This window comes from Pseudochaenichthys georgianus, chromosome 19 (genome assembly GCF_902827115.2).
Source record: "Pseudochaenichthys georgianus chromosome 19, fPseGeo1.2, whole genome shotgun sequence".
Lineage (NCBI taxonomy): Eukaryota > Metazoa > Chordata > Actinopteri > Perciformes > Channichthyidae > Pseudochaenichthys > Pseudochaenichthys georgianus.
In genome coordinates this window covers 24,611,326-24,635,129 of record NC_047521.1, presented here as the reverse complement: position 1 = coordinate 24,635,129, position 23,804 = coordinate 24,611,326, and the positions used below count along the sequence as shown (strand labels likewise).

General features: G+C 40.2%; 1 protein-coding gene across 1 annotated transcript; it reads right to left on the bottom strand.

Annotated features, from left to right (window-relative positions):
• Nucleotides 1-8,829: 8,829 nt before the first annotated feature.
• Nucleotides 8,830-19,774, bottom strand: LOC117465075 (NADPH oxidase organizer 1-like). The gene is made up of 9 exons (XM_034107956.2): nt 19,678-19,774; nt 19,508-19,588; nt 19,344-19,416; nt 18,768-18,948; nt 18,475-18,677; nt 18,257-18,364; nt 17,056-17,173; nt 16,191-16,784; nt 8,830-9,120 (listed from the first exon to the last, which is right to left on the bottom strand). Exons 1-8 carry the CDS (start codon nt 19,750-19,752, stop codon nt 16,208-16,210), a joined length of 1,416 nt encoding a protein of 471 aa, XP_033963847.1. The 5' UTR covers nt 19,753-19,774; the 3' UTR covers nt 8,830-9,120; nt 16,191-16,207.
• Between the last annotated feature and the right edge of the window lie 4,030 nt (nt 19,775-23,804).

Genomic DNA, 23,804 nt, shown 5'->3' with positions numbered 1-23,804 from the left:
CGAGGTGTCCCTGAGCAAGGCACCGTTCCCCACACTGCTCCCCGGGCGCCGTTCAAAATGGCAGCCCACTGCTCCTAACACTAGGATGGGTCAAATGCAGAGAAACAATTTCCCCACGGGGATTAATAAAAGTCCATCTTATCTTACTTAGCAAAACGGGCTAACGGGGCTAACGGCTACTTTAGCACATAACTGGCAAAAGCGATCTTTTCTACGTCATTTTAAATGGTTAATCCAATGTCTCTGTGTAACTTTAAAATTATTACTCATTTCATTTCAAACCTTTATTTATACAGAAAAAATCCCATTGAGATCATTGATCTCTTTTCCAAGGGAGACCTGCTCAAGTAGTTCCACATGAAACATAAAAGCATAAACAGAACAACAAAAGGACATCATCCAGCATCATTTACAAAATTATCCACATAAACAGGTACCAACAGCTTCCGATTGAGTAGCATCCAACCGAGCTTTAAAAACATTTAGTGGCACCAGATTGCTCAGTTTCCATTTAATTTGCAGACTGTTCCAAGACAGAGGAGCTGCGCATCTAAAAGCTGTCTTCCCTAAGACAGTCCTAGCAGTTGGCACATTTAATAAAACCACAGCATGCGATCTCAGGCAGTAGCCACTTACAATTCTCCGTGAGATCAGGGAGCAGATATAAGATGGAAGTTTCCCTAACATGGCTTTGTATATAAAAATGTACCAGTGACTGAGCCTCCGTACAGTTAGTGAAAGCAAACCAGCCCTTGCATACAGGATGCAGTGATGGGTTAATGCTTTACAGTTTGTCACAAATCTTAGTGCACTGTGATACGCAGCATCTAACTTGACCAGGCAGGTGCATTCATATAGACCAGATCCCCATAGTCCAGCACAGGTAAAAAGGTCACAGAGCCTTTTCCTGGCCTCAAGCGAGAAACAGGACTTGTTTCTGAAAAAGAACTCTAGCCTAACCCTCAGCTTTTTAAGCAGGTTATTGACATGAAGTTTAAAAGAGAGACAATCATCAAGCCAGATACCAAGGTATTTGTAACAGGCAACAACTTCAAGTTTTGTTCCTTGCGTAGTTACAATATCTAAAACAGGCTCTGGTGTCTTTTTTGCTTTTGAAAAGAGCATTACCTTGGTTTTATCCACATTTAAAAGAAGCTTTAATTCAGAGAGCTGAGTCTGAATAGTGTTAAAAACAGCCTGTAATTTAACACCAGCCTCCTTAATGGAGGGACCTGCACAATACATCACAGTATCATCCGCATAAAAATGTAAAGTAGCTTCATCCACATTATCACCTACGCTGTTAATATATATGGAGAATAAAAGTGGTCCTAAAACAGAACCTTGTGGTACACCATTAGAAATGTTTAACCACTCAGAAGACAGTCCATCAAAATGAACACATTGGGACCTTTCAGAGAGGTAGTTTACAAACCACCCCACTGCAAGGCTGGATATGCCTATACTGACCAGCCTCTGCTTTAAAATGCGATGATCAACGGTGTCAAACACTTTGGAAAGGTCAATAAACAGAGCTGCACAACTCTGCTTATTATCTAAAATACTAGTAATGTCATTCACCACTTTCATTGTGGCAGTGATGGTGCTGTGTTTCTTTCTGAAGCCTGACTGATGTTTAGACAGGATGTCATTTGTACCTAAAAACTCCTTTACCTGTTCACTCACAAGTCGTTCAAGAACCTTAGCCAGAACTGACAATTTAGAGATTGGCCTATAGTTATTTAAAATAGTTGCCTCCCCTCCTTTCAGTAAAGGCAAGACATAAGCAGACTTCCATACTTTTGGAATTGTATTTGTGCTGAGGGAGAGGTTAAAAAGAGAAGTAAGAGGTGGAGCAATAAAGTCTGCAGCTATCTTTAAAAAGAAAGGTAATATCATTACATTAGATAATCCATCATTACAATTATAAATAATAAACGCAATAAATGAATTATAATTGTTAGCCGAACGGGGCTTCCAGTTAGGAGGTGCACACGCAGCGTCTTGTTTTAACTGAATAATGGTCATGTTTACATGGATTTATGAACTGCCCCTAATTATCGCCCCCCTTCCAGAGACACACTGTCAAACACACTCATACCTTATTGAAAAGTATCGATAACAGTATAGAAAAATACCGGTATCGATAAGCAGTATCGGTATCGATAAAATCCTAACGATACCCATCCCTAATCCCAACAGAACATGGTCAGAAAAGAACATGTACCGAATGCAAAATCCGGATGCATAAAACAAAATCCCATGAGGAAGACGTGTGATAATGTGTGGGAGTGTGTGTGCACTGTGCACATGTCGCTCTTAAAGACTCTGTGGAGTTATTTGCAGGCACAAAAACAAGCCGAGTGCAGTGGTCATTAGGGGCAGGTGGCACAGCCCCACCTAGTGGCAGCAGAAAGTATTACACATAATGATTACAACAATTTAAATATATATATGTACATAAAATATGTTTTAAGATCATGTTTAATCATCTGATTCGTCTATACATTGCTGTTTTAGTCTGTGTTCTTCTAATTAGTGTCTACAGTGTGTGCCTATTGAGACGTCCATGTGGGACAAATCCCGATCATGCCCCTCCCTCTCACTGTCTAAGTCAATGGTGACTGTAAAAACTACACTGCGCATGCTCAGAGTATTTTTCAATTTAATGTGTGTGGCAAAAAAATAATGACCCTAGGGGCACTGAGCTGCCATCCCCACCATACATCATCTCACATAATTCAGAGCCAGCGACGTGCAGTCAGGGGAGGCAGAGCCTCACTTGTCATACTCATAGACTGGTCAAACTACAATGTAACGGAAAAACAACTAAAGAAAAACTAAATAGTAATAATAATAAAATGTCTCCACTGATCTGTGTTGTAAATGTGCTTTATGTATGATTCCAATCGCTTTTTATAGTCAAAATCAGCAAATTTGCCGAACTCCGCTACAACTACGCGGGTAGCGATGAGAAGTGAGGCAGGGACGAGCTCTGCCTCACGTAAGCCCATTAACTTGCTGGAGCGCGGGCACTAATTTAGCGCGGGCACTTATTTTGTGAGCGCGCTCCAGCCAGTTACTGTGGGGTGAGGTGAGGCACAGATGAGCTCTGCCTCACCTCAGAATGTGTCACCCCACAGAAACTGTCTGGAAAGCGGGCACTAAGCGCATGCCTGTTACCATCTCACTGTAGGTCACCAATGTAATATTACATTTATCCTCGACATCAATAGTCTCTAAATAACTTATTTCACGTATATATGATATTTAGGCTCGCCGTACAACGGCAATGAAAAAAGCACCAGGAGAGGCAGCCATAACCTCTGCCGCACTGAAGGGGGCGCACGTGAGCCCACAGGTTCTTGTTGCTACTGTTATTCTAGGCAGAGACGGTAGACGCAAACAACAAACTAGACTTTTGAAACTACAGGAAGATAAGGAGGACTTTTACAAAAAAGTAATAGAGATTGTTGTCCAGAAGGATAGCATGGACTTCATCTTCAAGTCAAGGTAAGACCACCATTGTAATGAAAATGGGATCTTACTAAGAAAGAACAATCCAATATTTAGATTGTGCGTATCCTTTTGTTGAACGGTCTGTTTAAAATTTATCGAAACATCAGACTAAAAAAGCTTTTGAAAATAACCGAATATTTCGATTAAGGTCAGAATATAATATTTGTAAATCTGACTCTGAAAGAGTCAGTGCCTCACCAGCCATGAACCTCCCCGCACGTCACTGTTCAGAGCTGATTGGCTGTAAGTACGTGTGCCTCGAAAAGTGTAGTGTGTGAAGAGGAGACGAGAGAGCTGCAGTCACGCGTCCTAAAACCCGGAAGTAAGCTGCGCATGGCTTCCCTCGACAAAAAAGCAATGAGATTTCTCCATAGGATTTTAGAAAATAGCTCCAAATAAGATCTGTGGGAAACGTACCTGTTAGATAAATGCACGTTTTGTTCAGCCGGATAGTATACACATGTCTACCCTACTTTTATAATTTTCAAATCATAAATCTATCGATTAGATTTATGATATACTTTTGAAACTACAAGAAGATAAGGAGGATTTTTACAAAAAAGTAATAGAGATTTTTATCCAGAAGGATAGGCAAATGGACTTTATCTTCAAGTCAAGATAAGACCACCATTTTATTGAAAATGGGATCTTACTTAGAGATAACAATTAAATATTTAAATGATAAAATTACATTTTTTGGGTATCCTTTTGTTGAACCGTCTGTTTAAAATTAATTGAAGGATCAGACTAAAAAAGCTTTTGAAAATAATATTATATTTTGATTTAGGTCAAAATATAATATTTGTAAACCTGAAGAGTCAGTGCCAGTGCCTCACCAGCCATGAACCTCACTGCACGTCTCTGCAGAAGCTTATATATAGACATCTAAGTTTTTTGTGCCTCACCACTTTTGTACATATAAAAACGCCACTGGCCGAGTGTGTGTGTCATTTTCAGTTTAGGAAGATATTACTCTCTCCTACATCTCAAAATGTTGTTTTGCTACACTATTAATTCTTATAATCCCATATAAAGGACATCTTAAGTAGTTTAATAGTAATAATAATAATAATACATGGGATTTTTATAGCGCTTTTCCTAATGCTCAAAGATGCTTTACATCAAATCAGAACAGAAACAAATAGTATGTGAACAATAAGTCACAATTAAAGGACATTCAACTGTTGAACTTCTGTTACGAATATATACAATGTCGAGTCTACAAGCAAACATAAAGAGTACTTAATCCAGCATTCACATAACTTTATTTCCATAAAAACAATGTCAGATTATATCTAAATTAATTTACTCAAGTATTGTACTTGATGCATTATTGAGGTACTTGTTTTGCTTTCCAATTAAGGCAATGACTGTATATATTTTATTTCCTGCAATTATGGACCTCAGATATTGTTTCTTTGCACCAAACATAAATATATTTAAATGTAATATATTTAATTTCCCCTTGTAAAATAATAAAAGAATGTCTTGTTAGTCTTCTTAAAAAAAGTGGGAATAATACTGGTCACTTCTGATAGTGATGGCAGTGTGATATAATAAACTGCCTACATTCCTGCAAGATTACAAAAATATCATGCTTCTTCCTGAAGGTTGCTGGGAACTGCAACACACACACACACACACACACACACACACACACACACACACACACACACACACACACACACACACACACACACACACACACACACACACACACACACACACACACACACACACACACACACACACACACACACACACACACACACACACACACACACACACACACACACACACACACACACACACACACACACACACACACACACACACACACACACACACACACACACACACACACACACACACACACACACACACACACACACACACCTGGTTTGGGGATCTCCCAGAGTCTCTCAGAGCCTATTTTCCCGTCAACAGCACGTGTATGACTTGGTTTTCACCTCAGGCTTCCTTATGCCTGCCTGTGAACACAATACATCCATTCTTTGGGACGATGACTGTTCCGCCTAAAGCAAACGGAGGACTTAGTTACAGTACTGAAGGATTTATTTACTTTTACTGCGTGCTATGATGAGTGATGATAAAAGTAATATTTATTTGATTCTCAGCCCATTTTATTGAGCGAGCAAACAGAATATAATTAATGGATCTCGTAGCATAACTAACTTTGATTAAATCTCAAATAAATATTATCGGTGAAATATTACACTTGTCCTCAAATATTAAAATAACACATAAAGCACAATTATTGACACTCCAACTTTACACCGCCTTAAACTATTTGCAAAACACAACACACATCTCTCTACATTTGAAACACAAATCTAACATGATCTCGCAATTTCACTAATGTTTGCCTTTTTTCAGACTCATCTACAGTAAAGACTAGGATCCCGTCCAGCTCTTTATCAGGTCTTATCTCTTGACTTGTGTTGTTATTCTGCACTGCATAGATTAAAATGAACTTGACTAAACTTGCCTTTCAAAACATTCCAATGAGTCAATTGATCATAGAAGGCTGTCAAGTGTCGACACACAGTAAATATAACATGTACAGTAAACACACACACACACACACACACACACACACACACACACACACACACACACACACACACACACACACACACACACACACACACACACACACACACACACACACACACACACACACACACACACACACACACACACTTTGAATAGGCAACAGGTTAGTGTGTGTCTGTCCTATTGTCTCCACACATTTTTCTTTTGCACTGATTATGTACAATATTTATAGGACGTTCTATTCAGATTTTCAGTTCAAAACAAAATCTTTGGTAATGCGTGGATTGGATGGAACAATTTGGAGTATTAGATATTTTGTATCAGTTTTCAATAATGGACTTACCTCTGTACCGCTTTCTTACAATATCTCTACAAAAACAGACAATACAAAATATTAGAAAAGTACAATTTGTTAAATATTTTTAAGACGTAGAGAAGCATAGCAGGTTCTATCAGATTTGACATACCACCACAAAATATATATATTTTGTATGTATTGTGTTCAGTCACGCAAGCAAGGAATGTCCAAAAAATTGTTTGTGTCAAATGTAACCCATTGCCGTTTACATGCATTGACTTGAATGATTCATCACAACCAAGGGTTCATTTGGTAACTTTTTGATTGCTCTACTGCAGGGGTATTCAACTAAAATTCAACGAGGTCCAGTTAGAGAAAATCTCCCCATGCAACATCAAAATGTCTAAGTTGCTTTATGAATTAATGTGATATACATTGAAGTAGCTGTAGCTTTATCAACGTCTGCATGTAATCAACAACTGACTGCCAATCAAATAAAGAAAGTGCAATTCATAAACAACAATATTTATTGTCAATTAGCATTGAACTATACAGATAATAAAATACTGTGGATATGTGTAATGTTCCTCTCGGGCTGCATTTAAAAATAAAATAGGAGAAAATAAATAAAATAGCTTTTGAAAATATGTGCATCTTAAAAGTGCTTAATTTTAGATAAATAAAATAAAGTGTAGCAGCAGCTTGAGTTTCCCTTTTTCTTTGTTAACCGTTTCACATCATGACTTAACAGTTCCAGACGATTATAGAACAATATCAGTCTTTACACATCATGACAATTGAACAGTTTTAAAGTTTCTCTTTCTCTCCCTCTTATATTGCAGTCCCTCACTCACTTTTTTTTATTCAGTGCGAGAATTGAGCTCGAGCTTGTCCTGCCAGGAGTTTAGATCTGGGCTGAAATGGTGTCAGGGCCATTCTCATGCACACATGCAGGTGCTCGTTGGTTAGCCTCGGTTAGCCTGCCATGGAACGATATTTAGTTTTAGTTTTGATCCAGGTGGACTGATCATATTGGGCTCTGAGACTGCTTATTTTTTGTGACCTCAGTTCTGACTTGAGAGGGAATGTTTGGTCAAACACTTTGTGTTTTGTCTCATAGTGACGTTTTGGCACTTTTAATGAGCGCCACGGTCTCTAAAAAAATGAGACACACTGGTTCATGAATGAGTCCGTCCACTCGGGGTTAAAAGCTCTGTTCTCACCGTCCACTTTCCTCTTCTTGGAGAGCGCCATGTGTAATTATTTGGACCCTGCTGTATGCCACTAACACGCCTGTTCACTCTCCTCTCCGCTTCTCTCCCTGTATCGCTAATTATTCCCTTCACTCACTTTCCTCTCTGCTTCTCTCTGCCGCGCTCTCATCTCTTCTTCTGTGTTTCTCTCCCTGTATCGCTCACTCGTCTCTTTCACCCCCTGTCGGCAGCGGTTAAAATAGAATCGCCCCGTCAACATTGAAATCCCCTATTAATGTATTGATTATAGACCCCTGCTCTACTGTGTCATAATCTTCCATCCTTGCACACTCTGTACATCCAGCTCACCTTACTGATATTCATTGTTTGACTTTCGAAATTTCAAAAATGTCCGAGATATCGCTGTGTATTTTAAGATTTTGCATCTGAGGAATGCATGCAAACTCGCTAACAAGCTTCCGTGACAATGACTAAATCCTGAGACACGAAAGGATTTGATGCTATATGCGTTTAGTCAAGTGTTACTGTAATATCAACAAAGATACATACTGATGCATAACTTAATATGCAAGCAGATCTAAATATACGAATATACTCACAATGTTAACAGTAATATGCTAACATGCTCAGAACGCTAACATCATTATCCTAATGTGCTCACAATGCTGACATTAGTATACTAATATGCTAACAATCACAATGTATACAGTCGTATGCTAACATACTCACAATGCTAGCATTATACAAATATGCTCACAATGTTAACAGTATGCTAACATGCTCACAATGCTAACTTTAGTATAGCTACAAATATGTTCACAATGTTAACACTAGTATGCTCACATGCTCAATGCTCACACACTAACACGCTCACAATGTTAGAAGTAGTTTGCTAACATGCTCACAATGCTAACATGCTCACAAGACTAACATCAGTAGCCTATGACCATGTGTTCACAATGCTAACACCAGTATGCTAACATACTCACAATGATAACAGGGCTCTCAAGTTTTGAACAGAGTTCAGAGTGAGATGTTGGCAGCGGCGGGGCTTTGGGTGGGGACGGTGGTCTTATCTGATAAATGACACATAAATGCATACAAATAAAAACATATTTATTTCATTCTTAGTGAAGGGATGTGTGTGTGTGTGTTTTTTGTTGTAGGTGTTGGTGGCAACCCTCTCCTCGTCGGCATTAGAGTGAGGGAGCAGTAGAACAAGTTGAGCTATTTTAGTGAGCCTCCCAAACTGGCTCAAACCGGTCACCTTTAAAAAAAGGAACCAAGAGACTCTATTACTCAAATGCTTTGCTTTTGATTTCAATTGATTATGTGTATGTCATGTGGTGCCAAATATTTCTTACCTTGCACTTGATTGAGGACATACTCCCCCAAAACTCCTCAACATTAAAGGTGGTGGGATCTTGGGGCATGGGGATATCCATCAGCTGATATTCCAGGAACTCCTTGTCCTGTTCCTCCGGCCCATGGAAAGGTAGTAGTTCCTGAAATCTAAAAAGAGCACCATGTGTAAAGAACTGATTAATGTATTCAATCAAAGTATTGAAATCCTGGAAAATGTTGAAACCCTTACCTGTCTATAAAGTATAGGGCAGAATGTCTAAATCCTACCCGGATACAGCCATGTTATTTTCTAATTGGCTGTTCGACAGCTTACATTCTTTTGATTGGTTGATGCGTGGCTACAGTGATTCTGTACTAGTTTGTTTACAAAATTGCAGCGCAACTTGGTGGGCGGTACCCTGGAAAGAAATCTCTGCGTGAGAAATACAAGGTGTGGCGTGTGAGCGTGTGAATGGAGTGGAATGCGTGTGTCTCACGCCAAATGCGTGAGACTTGAGAGCCCTGAGATAACATCAGTAGGCTATGCTAACATGCTTACAATGCTAACAAGCTGAGTCAGATACAACTTTTACGGTGTTCTTTAGTTCAGCCTGCCAGAATAAGCAAATGAGTGCTTAATAAAATAAAAGTTTTGTTCGTATTTGGTCATAAAGAAAAGTATTTCCGATTAACCCAGCTTCCACAAATGTCTTTCTTTTTGGTGTCTATATACAGTGTGAGAAAAAGTTTTTAGAGAGTACTTGTCCATGGACAAGTGAGTTTGGCAATATACTTGTCCGAATACATTTTTCACTTGTCCAGAATGGACAAAAATTGGGGCCACTGGAATCTTCTTCTTCATCATCGTATTTTACACTTTCCCACGGTTTTTACAACACCGCTAACGTAAGTGAGCGGTAAGATGTTACTGCATCACATATAGGGTTGGGTATCGTTTGGATTTTAACGATTCCGGTTCTGCTTTTCGATTCCGGTTATTTTCGGTTCTCGATTCCGGTTCTTTGAGAGGGTAAAAATAAGTCCCATGACAAACTGGGAGAAAAATATATTTATGAAAACATTAAGTCAAATCTGTATTCCTATTTACAAATCACTTCATACTGTTTAATTTCTTACGGTTATTGAATACAATTATATAAAAATAATCTCTGCATTGTTTAGTTAGTTCTAAGTGGTGCAGTTTGAGAATGTACAATTGGCCCAGTCTCCTCTGATGTTACACTGCAGCCTGCCTGTGAGACACAGTCCAACCACACATCTCCAACACATAGGCCTAATAATAATACATTATTATTATCTCAAAAAGAGAGATGCTAACAAATAATAATAAGTAACTTTTAGAATTGATTTTAAGGTGCTTCTTCTCATATACAAAGCAAATGGACAAGGACCCAGCTACATTGCTGACTCTCTAATGAACTACACACCTGCCAGAACACTGCGATCATCAGATGCAGGTCTATTAGAGGTCACCAGAAAGAGTCATAAGAAGATCGGTGATGCAGCCTTTGTAAACTACGCCTCAAAACTGTGGAACACGTTACCCAACAATATTAGGGAAGACAATACATTAGGCATTTTTAAAAGGCAGCTTAAAACCTCTCTTTACCAAAGCATTTTACACTATTATACTGCACTATTCTCTGTGATTGACATTGCACTATGTCTCTATGTTTTATTCCCCATGTTTTTATTTTTAATTATTTTATCCCACTTTATGCTTTGCTCTTGCTGCTTGTTTTACACTGATTTTATGTCTTATTTTTACTGATGTAAAGCACTTTGAACTGCAATCCCCTGTATGAAAGGTGCTATACAAATACAGTTATTATTATTATTATTATTATTATTATTATTATATTTATAGCCTATCCTAGCGCTTTTCTACAACTCAAAGACGCTTGCACGCTTACACATGTCCTGCAATACACATGTCCTGCAATACACATGATGCAGCTGCCCAGCTACTCACTGTTTGTAAAAGTAAATAAATAGTATAAATAGCATTTCAATAATGTACTTTCTATACCCTGCTTCATAAACAATACTGACATCCCTGTGCTCCTCCGAGTCCGGGGGTCCGGGAATGTGAGGACAGCGCGAGGACACAGACAGGGAGGCTGCTTCACTTCATAAAGGTGGTCAATATTAACAACACAGGAGCTAAAACGCGTAATAACCTTCATTACGTGTTCGAGAGAGAACATAAGAAAGTTTGACAAAGATGAGGCTGTTAAACGGGCAGCGGATCCGCTGTGTGTAGAAAGAGAGAGAGAGAGAGAGAGACGCTGAGCTGCACCGTGCAGCGATCAGCTGATACGGAGCATATGAGAGAGCTGCAGTCCACGGGGCTCGGGGGCTTGGCCCGCCTCCTGTCCTCACAACTCTTATTAATCTGGGGAGCGGACAACTCTTATTAATCTGGGGAGCGGACAATTGTTATTTGTTCCTACTCGGAACCGAGTTTTGCTTCCCAACCCTGCCACTGTGCTACACTTCCCGCCCCGCCCCGTCTAACTGTACAGAAAGCGGCGAGATGCATTTCCTTATGAATCGACAAGCAGAACCGAAACTAACATTTCTAAACGAACAATGGCGGACACGGACAATTTGCGAATGAGTTCTGCCTTTTGTAAACTGAATGTATCAATAATTTGTCAATAAATCGGGGCGAAAAACGTCACTTGTCCGCCGGACAAGTCAATTGAAAGATCTACTTGTCCGATATTGTAAATAACACGTCCGGGACGGTGGGACGTGTACTTTTTCGCACACTGTATATACGCCGGGATCCGGAGTCATGGATGATCCTGCGGTCCTGTGTCCTGCATCGCGAGCCCTGGATCTTGAGTCGTGGCTGTGGTCCTGGATCATCGATCCTGGATGGATATCCTCGTGGATTCATCTTCCTATTATACACACATGCATTTCCAAACATTTGGACTACCTATGTTGCAAATGTATTATCTTTTCAATTTACACACGGCATCTATTGCACGTCTGTCCGTCCTGGGAGAGGGATCCCTCCTCTGTTGCTCTCCCTGAGGTTTCTCCCATTTTTCCATTTAAACTGTGGGTTTTCTCCGGAAGTTTTTCCTTGTACGATGTGAGGGTCTAAGGACAGAGGGTGTCGTATTGTCATACTGATATTCTGTACAAACTGTGAAGTCCACTGAGACAAATGTAATATTTGTGATATTGGGCTATATAAATAAACATTGATTGATTGATTGATATTTGATGAACTCGAATGTTATCCTGATGATGGGGCGCACACATGAAGGTTAATGGATTATTATTACTATTAAAAGAAAACTCACATTAAAGCAAAAATACTTGGTGGCAAAGGGACATTTATATGTGTGCTATCTGTTGCTTAGCATATGAAAACACACTCGCATTTTCTCATGTTTAACTTTTGGTAGGCCTATTTGGTTTTGTGCAGCATGTAGGCCTACATGGAAATAAATCAGCAACACAGTGAACCCCTGCAGACATGCTGAACAAGCATTTGAGCAGGGTTGGGAGGGTTACTTCGTAAATGTAATCAGTTACTGATTACTGAATACATGGCTCTGAAAGTAATCCGAATACAGTTACAGCAGTGTTTCTCAAACTTTTTCATACCAAGGACCACTTAACCAATAAAAAAACACTCGCGGACCACCTAACTCCAAAAATATCGCTGGGCTATATCATGCAATCGAAAGTGAAACTTAAGCTCGCTCCATTGTGGAGATATTCCCGCGAGAGTGCAGAAAACTTTTATTTGTTTATTTAAAATGTGAAATTTTACCAATATACTCACGGACCACTAGGGGGCGCTCACGGACCACCAGTGGTCCGCGGACCACACTTTGAGAAGCACTGCCCTATGCTATGGCATGGATGTATAATAAAAATAGTATAGTATAGTATTAAATAGGAAAATACTCTGAGCATGCGCAGTGTAGTTTTTACAGTCACCGTTCACTTAGACAGTGAGAGGGAGGGGCAGGATCTGGTTTTGTCCCATATGGCTCGAAACAGCTCAATAGGCACACACTGTAGACACTAATTAGAAGAACACAGACTAAAACAGCAATGTACAGATGAATCAGATGATTAAACATGATCTTAAAATATATTTTCATTTATTTTTTGCATTTTGTTGTAATCATTATTTTAATACTTTCTGTTGACACTAGGTGGGGCTGTGCGTTGTGAGGAAATCTTTCCACCAATAATTCCAATAAGTAATCCAAAATGTATTCACTTCAGGTTTACGAAAGTAACTGTAACCAGATTACTCATTTTCAAATGTAACGCGAGCTGAATACAGTTACTTGATTTTTGTATTCTGATTACGTAACGCCGTTACATGTATTCCGTTACAACCCAACCCTGCATGTGAGTTACACCAAGTTTCACTTTCACTGTCTCTTATCACGGCTGAATGAAAGAGATCTTATTGTGTGTCATCTTTTGCCACAAGGTCACTCTGCCACTCCAAAATGTGTCTGATAATAATTAACATTGATGCAACATAATGAAAGCACGGCACTGATTGATGTGCATCTTTTTTGAAAGATGAGATCAGGCTCCAGAACATAAACAGTTGGCTAGCAGCAAGAAGCCTCTTTGATAATTACACCACACTGGTTTTGCAGCATGCCCCATAAGCGAGTTTCTCAGGAGGAATGTGAGTGAAGTGATTATTGACCTCTGATCTCTCTCTAGCAGACTGTCTCCAGTTCAGTGAAGGTTCAATCGTGTTAGCATCTTTTGAATAACGTCTCTCCTGATTAGTTACATTTGGATTTCTGACTCTCTTCAGACCTGACGTTCAACATACAAGTGGACGCGATTGTAAAGCATGCTCTCTGCAATTTGTGAATATTTAAAAAGTAAGATCATTCCCTCTTCAAGGTTAATTGAGATGTTTAAATTCCCTATTTCTTTCTCATCTGCATTATTGTATAACACTCTTTACATGTCGCTGAGCCAGAAAGGCATGCACCTTAAACTGGTAAAACATTTAATTTAGATAAATATAGAGATATTAGTATTTTTTTTATACAAACCGTATTTCCTCACATAGTTTTACATTTTACTTATAAGATCTCAGGGAGGTGTATACCTGCTTTTAAATGCCTAATTTTATTTTTTAAAGCTTTTATTAGGTGCTTTTTTATGTGTTGAGAATAGTTATCTCCAATGTTTCGTATTTTTATTGTTGCTTGTGTTATCTGGAGTTTACTCAAACATTGGTGAAGCACCTTTACAAAAAAACATCAGAGCAATAAAGCTAATTTTCGTTTTTTAAATTATAACTTATGGCTATTAATCCTGATGAATTAGGAGAAAAATGCACACTCTTGTTTGTATTCATTAAACAAGGACATCTTGTAACTTTAGAGTATATTTGATTTTATTGACATGTTAATGTTAGTTACGTACTGTACAAGCACATCAGTATACAATAAACAACTTTCCCATCATGTTCTTAATCAACATGACAGGAAACATAAAATTCAGTATAAGATTATAAAATATAACAAAGTAAACATTATTAAATTCATTATGTAGGTTTTGCCGTGAATTCAATCGTAAAAGTGCTTAATAGTTTAATGATTGACTTATCTTTTCTATTACATTGCATTTAGCTGACGCTTTTATCCAAAGCGACTTACAATAAGTGCGTTCGACCAACAAAATAAAAACTTGAAGAAGGCAAGGCAAGTTAAGTTATTTATATAGCACTTTTCAACACAAGGCAATTCAAAGTGCTTTACAAAAAATGAAAGACATTAAGCATTAAAAAAGAAAAGCTAATAAAAAAATAAAAAATTACCTCAGTTTTATCTTTGTTTAATTGTAGAATGTTCTGACACATCCAGTCATTGATTTGTTCAATGCACTTACTCAGTGTTTGAATTGGAGCATAGTCTCCTGGTGAAATTGTTACGTACATTTGTGTGTCATCTGCATAGCTATGGTAACTTATTTTGTTGTTCTTCATTATCTGAGCCAGTGGTAGCATGTAGATGTTAAAGAGAAGAGGCCCCAAGATGGAGCCTTGAGGAACCCCACATGTCATATTTGTCAACTCAGATGTGTATTTACCTATAGAAACAAAGTTGTTTCTGTCCTTTAAGTAGGATTCAAACCAATTTAGAACTGTTTCCGAAAGTCCCACCCAGTTCTCCAGTCGGTCTAGTAATATGCTGTGGTCAACAGTGTCAAACGCAGCACTGAGATCTAATAATACTAACACTGAAGTTCTACCACTGTCTGTGTTTAAGTGAATGTCATTAAAGACCTTTACAAGAGCAGTCTCAGTGCTGTGGTTTGGACGAAAGCCTGACTGGAACACATCGAAACAACTATTTAAATGCAAGAAATTACTCAACTGTTGAAAAACAACTTTTTCAATGATTTTACCTAGAAATGGGAGGTTTGATATGGGCCTGTAATTGTTCATTACTGAAGCATCTAGATTATTCTTTTTTAAGAGCGGTTTAATGACTGCAGTTTTCAGGGCCTGTGGAAAAATACCTGAGTGAAGAGATGTGTTTACTATATGAAGTAGTTCTGAGGCCATGCAAGGCAAAACATCTTTGAAAAATCCTGTTGGAATAATATCAAGGCAGCAGGAGGAGGATTTCAGAAGTTGTATAATGTCCTCTAGGTTTTTATATAGCACTTTTCAACACAAGGCAATTCAAAGTTCCATCATTAATCTGATGGAATTGTGTCATGATGTCTGAATTATTGTATAACACTCTTTACATGAAAACAGAATCATATAAGTAGTACATCAGGTTTCATAGAGCAAAAACATTTCATGTGCTACTCAACTGGCTTTAGGTAAGCCAGTCCTTTATTAGTATATAAGTGCTTTGTTAATAGTGAATAGTTCCAAACTTAAAGAATGATGCTTAAAACAGTTGAATGTAAATATTTAACTTACATTTCCTGGAAAAGTGGTTTCAAAGCTAAAAAAATCTAAATAAAAGTTCAATACATTTTCTTCACCTCCTTTAAATGCTTCCCTGAAGCTGAGTGATATTTCCAAACCTCACGTGACATTTCTTGGCATCCCCTTATGCTATTGCGCACGTTTTAAATCTTTGGTATGGCAAACAGGTTGAACAATATTGCACAACTGACTGACAGAACCTGTTATGGTGAACATGTTACATGCACACTGAATAAATCTAAGGAATGTGACTCACTAGCGGCGGTGGATGGTCTACAGCTGACTGTGGAGCTGGGTCTCGTGGGCCAGAGATGCCTTTCGGGTCATGGTGGAGCAGCGGGTCAGGATCTCCTCTGTTTTGGGTCGAGCAGGCACCTGGGGAGCGACTGATGATGTCCTAGAAACCTTGGAGCTTGCAGATTCAGACCTCTTGTCGCTGGTATCGGAGCCACGCCGGTCTAAGAGGCTGAGATCAATGTTGCTGTCGCTTTGCTGAGGCGATGCCAAAGGACTTCCTCCGTCTGCTAAGTTGGATGTGGATTTGAAGACTGAGACGCTGGTATCGGTGCTCGTGTTGCTCATGCTTCGTGCATCCCTCTCCATCTGCGTCCGGGTCTCAGAGAGGACGTCCAGGGATCGGGCCTTGTGGAGATGTCCTCTGAACTGAATTGCAGAATCACTTCGCAGACCGGTGCTATCGCTGGATCGACGTGAAGCCAGAGACTCCCTGCTGGAGGCCAGGTTCAGGGGGGAGCTGTGCAGCTTCCTCTGCAGGCTGTAGCAGCCGGCCCGAGGGTTGTTATAGGGCTGAAGGTTCATGGAGGGGATGTAACCTGCCTTGCCATTGAATCTGGAGAGGATTGCAAAAGAAAGATAATTGATTACAACTTTTGCAAACTATAATAACATCCTGATCAAGTTGAGAACTTATTTAGCATTTATTTATCAAATTCCACAAAACCCAATTTCTAACTCTTTGTATAGACAATAGTAGGTTAGTGATGCGTTTGCTTGAAAAGACAATAAAAGAGCATTCATAAGTGCTTCAACCAGCCTTTTTTAAATGTGCTCCGTGTTCCTATTCTCTATTGTTTGCAGTGCAGACAGATAAGATTCCATACCTGACGAGCCACCAGCCGTCGTCAGACTTCCTCAGCACCTCCACCGCGGAGCCGATGGTTACAGACACCTCGTCGTGCTGCTTCGTTGTGTAACTCCTCACGGCACAGTACAGGTCACCTAGTGGTCACAAAGAAGATAACAAGATCAGAAATGTTGCAGTACAGTTAAAGACTAGAATAGATGTATGTTAGCTTCCCTTGGTCAAAGAGCACTCCCCAGTTGTGATTCTTTATTCAAACTTGGCATCATATTATAAAATATGTGCACCTGGCATGAATTTATTGGCACAGCAATGCCAGATTATGTCAGAGCAATGTCAGGCTTGGATGGAATTTTAATAAGCACTGTAGATACACTTGACATTTAATGAATGGTAAATGTGTTCATTGTATCTATAAAATGCAAGGCACTTTACAAAAATGAAAGACATTCAGACAAAGGCATTTAAAAACAGTCGTTAAAAAATATAAAAGAAACATTAAAGGAAAAAAGTACCTGAATACAAACTTACAGTGCAGTTTAAGATATGAATAGTTCACACAGAAGTTCCATTTTACTGATGCCTTTCTTTAAGGTTTCTCCGAACATGAGCGGTGTACGCTTTTATGGCACATACGTCCCGAGCAGCATACACAGAGAAAACCAGACACTGATTCCCTGGGGTTACTAGCCCCACATGTTCATTAACCAAAAACGAAACACAACCGCTCAGTTTCAATTAAAAGCAGCGACAAAAAGATAAAAGCATGGACAAGTTTTTCCAAATCGTGCTGTGACATTAGTCTTTTAATCCTAGATATGTTCTTTAGGTGATAGTAGGCTGATTTGGTAACTGTTTTAATGTGACTGTAAGATACATAAATGTAAAATAGTTTAAGTTACCCGAATTGTTAAACTTTTTAATGCTCAAATAAGTGATTAAACTGTCAAATTGGATGAAGAAATCATTAAAACAAGAATAATGTACACTTTTTGTTCTTAGAATTTGATTTCATGAAGTTTATTTTAAGCATTTTAGTGTTCTAATTTTATTGCAATTTGCATTTAGTTGCATTGTTGAGTACAAATATAACATGTACTGTATGTACATTTCAATGTTTTTCCATAAAGAATAAAGGAGTTATGTGTACTTGTTCAATGAGGTCATTTCTTGCTACATCTATTCCTGTACATTATAATTTGACTGAAAATAACACACACCTGCATGCTGGAATACAGAGTCTTCCTCATCCTCTCCGTCCAATAACTGCAGGTAGGGAGCAGGAAACCAAGCCAAACCCTTTGAGTCGTTCTCAACCAGCCACCAACCTGGAGAGGAAATACAACAACCTTTAAGCATCACAGAAATACAGAAAGAGTAGCTCAAGTTTGTTTAGCTGATATCCAGTAGCCATCTACATGAAAGCTGAGGCACTGACCTGCAGGATCTTTGATCAGCGCGTCCAGCTTCTCGCCCATAGCGACCTTAAACGGACGATTCTTGGTATCTTTTGTCTCGTAGGCGGCCACGCAGGAGTAAGTCTGGGTGACAAACGGGTGAGTGACACTGCCTGTAGGCTGGTGAAAAACTGCTCCTCCTCCTCCACCATCAGGCAGATCATCACACATCAGGATCATGATGCTGTGTGAGAGAGAAATCAGTCATTTAATAATCAAGAACTCATTTAAACTCTCTTGTAATTTGATCTGAAACTCTGGTGTGAGAACTGACCTGTTCTTGGTGAAGTCTGGCTGCAGGTCGTGATCTTTGGGCATGAAGAACTGAGTCACCTCTGGGGTCCGTGTCACACTTTGATCGCACTTCAGAAGTTTCTCGCAGTAGCTCTCCAAGAACTTCATGCGTTGGATGGAGCGCTTGGATCCTTTCTTCTGGCTGCTCTTCCTGGCCTGTCCTGCAGAGAGGAGAGGAACATTTTTCAAGATTATTACCAGACTGTAAAGAGAGCGGCGTCTAGTCCAAACTGTAAATGTGTTCATGAAGGAAACAGTCATAGGGAAGGAAAACGCCCAAAGATTATTACCAGACTGGCTGAGAAAAAAGGTGAATTACTATATTTATACAGCATTTTTCTTGGAAAGTACAAAATGTAATATCCATCTAATTGCTTCAAACTAAGTTAAAACTGAAAAACAGAAGACATTAGACAATACATCAGCTAAATGTTTGCAGTGTTCTTAAACTCTTGTCGTTGGCTTTTCCTCTAATTATCGGCTGCAAATGCACAATTTCTGTGTAAGGAGACCATTAAAATAGACCTTTTCTAACATACATTTGAACTATTCTTACCTCTAAATTTGGGGATCACTCTGTTATTTTTCTTGAAAATGTTCATGGTAGGGAATCTCTTCTTCAGCTGCCTCTGTTTGAAAGAAAAATAAACGTTTATTATTTCTACAAAATAAGCACCAATCTAAGAACATGTGTGATTTATTTAGTTTTTGGGGACTTACATGGCATTTCCTGAACTCGTGGAAGGACCTGTAAATGATCACTTCAGTTTTGTCTGACCACAACACAGAAATCATGAACATCTGTGGAGAAATACAAATAATGAAGGACGACATTTTTTACACAAATACAGAAAATCTTCAGTTAAAGCGTGCCTGTTGTGTTAACTCACCTTGAGTTTAGGAGTGTCCCTGTGCACGGCTCCAATAATGCGAGCACTGATTACAAAGCGTTGATCCGCAGCCATTGTGTGTGTGTGTGTGTGTGTGTGTGTGTGTGTGTGTGTGTGTGTGTGTGTGTGTGTGTGTGTGTGTGTGTGTGTGTGTGTGTGTGTGTGTGTGTGTGTGTGTGTGTGTGTGTGTGTGTGTGTGTGTGTGTGTGTGTGTGTGTGTGTGTGTGTGTGTGTGTGTGTGTGTGTGTGTGTGTGTGTGTGTGTGTGTGTGTGTGTGTGTGTGTGTGTGTGTGTGTGTGTGTGTGTGTGTGTGTGTGTGTGTGTGTGTGTGTCTCAGCTCTGTGGATGAATAGCAGCTTTATGGTCTGCAGGTGAGCTGTTGCTTCTACTGGATCGCAGAGTCTACAGCAGTACATATACCCTCCAAATAATGGAGGCGGAGTCAGAGGAAGACACACCTGAGGCACCTGTGTTTTCCTCCCTGTCGTTAGTTTCCCTGGTGTGTCTAATTGTCTGATTGTGTTCACCTGTTTCCCTTGTGTGTCTCCTGTGATCATCAGCACCAGCCCCGCCCCTGATTGTTTTCACCTGTGTCTTGTTGTCGTGTCGTTTAAATTCCCCAGTCTCCCAGTGTTCATTGTCAGTTCGTCTTGTCTCATACCATCGTCAGGTCTATGCTCTCTTTGTGCTCTAGAAAAGTTTTTGTTCCTCACTACGTGAGTGATTAGTAGTGATGGCGAGATGAAGCCATATGAAGCTTTGAAGCTTTCCAGCCCATTGGTTCGCAAAAGGGTTCATCTCATGAGGCTTCATTTGAACACAAGCCCCCCTGCTGGTCAAAGTGTGTAAAACAGGCAGATTGGACTTCTCAACAGTGTGCTCTATCTCATACCGAGTTCCCATTGAGTAAAGCCTTAGAATAACTCTAAACAACGAACTTTACATCATATTTTCATGTTAACAATATTGTTTTTATTCCAGTTGAATGATTGTGATTGAAAAGCCTAAGGAGGCTCGTAAACATTACAAAGAGGGATTTGTATTCCTTAATAATATTCTTAAACGTAACCATGTTGTAGCCTGAGAAAGGCTAAACCATATCAAAGAATACATTTATTAACTACATTATCTCATTTAGCTGTAGCTTTTATAAACAACAAAAAATACGTATTGTTCAGTCGTTGAACCAGGGACCCTGCGGTCATGAGTAAACTGCTTTCCAGCTGAGCCACAGCACACACACTAAAGCTCCCTGAAAACACTGCAACATATTTCCACTATTTCCATAGTCCTACATGTATTTATGCTTGTATCTATTTATACTTATGACATGTTCCGACCTCTATATAAGTGAGGGTCTGAGCTCTCTTAATTCCATCGTGTCACCGAGCCCGGGTACAGGAGGGGTAATATGGTTCTTATAAATACATCCATGGCATGGGTAATATCAGCACTGTGGTTCAACCATCCATGGGTTCAACCGATCTGAATCGCTTAGTGAAGCAGTCACATGGTATCGACAGGCAGCGAGGCTTCGTTTGTCATCGATGACGTCACTGGCCCAAAACGATACAATCCTCGATACATGCTTCACAAAAAGCTTCGGGGATTACTCGACACACGCTCCGAAGCCTCGGCACAATACTTAACATCACTAGCGATTTCCTTTTGTTCTCATTTCTCATCTCATCCTGAGATTCGATAGTGAAATTTTTTGTTCATCTCGCTTTGTTGGAAAAATAAAGTATCTTACCAATACTTTACCTCTGTCTCCCGGGTCGTGCAATTATCCTGAGTGTCTGAGTTCATAACAAAAGCTCCCAGGTGATGAAATTCATTGATAGCTCATGTGTATGTTAACATACGAGAATTCAAACAAAGTACTCACTTTGACTGGATTTCAATGAATGATTGATAATGTTGCCAAGACATACGTTTATATTGTGGTGAATGTGTTAATACAGTAATTGTTTAGAGACTATGAATACATAATGAAGTGTTCTGCCGCATAGTCAAAATGTATGATCAAATTAGCCTTCTTCTTTGTTAAATTATACATTGTTCTGCGCCTGGAAGGTGTGTTCACTTGGTTCAAAGGGATGTTCGTTAACATAAGTCATCATGTCGCACAAGCCACAGCAATCTATTGACTGATTGGCTGCTTGCTGCAAACATTCCGCAATTCTGGACCCACTTTGTTCCTCCAGGGTGAGAATAAGGTCAAAAGGGCTTTACACCGAAGCAGAACAATCAAAAGTAAAACTGGAACATTCATTCACCAGACAGAAATAATGTTGTGGTATCATTAACCCTTTATGGGATTGTTTTACAAAATACTTTTAACAATTTCATGTCATTTCCGACCAGAATAATGTCTATATATAGCATAATATCAGCTGATGCACAAGTATTAAAAGTAAGCAGAGGACACCAAACCAACTGAGACCCGTCTGTCCGCCACATCTACGCACCATACCACACACACTTACAGCTCCTAAAGCATAATCAGGCTATAGCCGTTGTGCATTTTATTATGTGAAGCACAAAATGGTCTTAGATAAATATCGACTCTTTGTTTGTAGATATCTACTAAACTACAGAAATAAAGAGAGTAGGCCTGTTATACTGAGTGATACACATTTTACACACTGCTCTGCTTTCTGCACGGACCTCACAGCTGTTCTCTCTATAAACATCGCGTCGCGATGAAAGCAGTTTCTAAAATAATATCCAGGGGATGCATGCAGAGCTGTCATTGGCTGAGATAAGTCCGGCCGTGCGTAACGCCTCCACCGTTCCCGGAAATGCGCCCACGGAGGTGCCGTGGAGGACTGTGACGAAGGTGGCTTCGTCACTATGGACTGACGGCTTCGGGCCGGGTAATGTGGCACTTTATTGGTGTGATTGCACAGTATATGTTGTCTGTGGCCGATTATTGTGTGCACCTGGTGTCCTGTGTTGTCTCCTCCCCCCTCACCTGTGTCTTGTTGTGCTGATTGGAGTGTGGGTATTTGGGCTCTGTTTCCCTGTCTGTGGAGAGGGCTGGGTGTGTGTGTGAGATCCTTGTGGCTGCAGGATGTGCGAAAGGAGAACCGCAGGATTGAGGCGGTGAACTTTGTGCCCATGATTTTAATAAATGCCCACGTCGGGTTATATTTTTGGACGTTCTGCCTCTGCCTCCTTGCTTGGTCTGGGCCGCTCAACGGGAAGCTTCACAATTGGTGTCAGAAGTGGGATTCGACCAAGTAAGGAGGTGAAAATTGCGAGAGGGAAGAGGAGGGACCAAGGAGAGGAACCGCGGCTGGGGGTGGCTGTGCCTGGAACGGACCGGGGGGCCACGGCTGTTGAGGCAGCAGGAGACGAGAGACGAGCGGCAGGAGACGAGAGACAAACAGGAGGAGACGAGAGATGGGCAGGAGGAGCAGATTTACAGGCGGAGGAGGCGGCGTTGAAACCGGGTGGCTGACTGGTTGTCCCGAGGCCGAGACTGTACAGACACTGTGCTTCCTGGGGAGAGGGGGAAGGAAATGTGACGAAGGTGGCTTTGTCACTATGGACTGACGGCTTCGGGCCGGGTAATGTGGCACTTTATTGTCGTGATTGCACAGTATATGTTGTCTGTGGCTGATGATTGTGTGCACCTGGTGTCCTGTGTTGTCTCCTCCCCCCTCACCTGTGTCTTGTTGTGCTGATTGGAGTGTGGGTATTTGGGCTCTGTTTCCCTGTCTGTGGAGAGGGCTGGGTGTGTGTGTGAGATCCTTGTGGCTGCAGGATGTGCGAAAGGAGAACCGCAGGATTGAGGCGGTGAACTTTGTGCCCATGATTTTAATAAATGCCCACGTCGGGTTATATTTTTGGACGTTCTGCCTCTGCCTCAACGGGAAGCTTCACAAGGACCCATCAGTATCTCCTCGGTTAGAGCTCCTTCAGAGAGCCTCCTTGATGCTCGGTCCTCTATGTGCATTTAGAGAAATGAGATGTCCTTCAACATGGCGCGCTGAAATCCATTTCCGAGTCACTACCGGAGGACCGAGGAGAGGAAATTAAAGTATTAAGAAACCTCTAGTGTGTCACGATCTGTCACACAGTTTCATTTTGAAAAGTCTTCAAAATGTCTGTTTTTACTT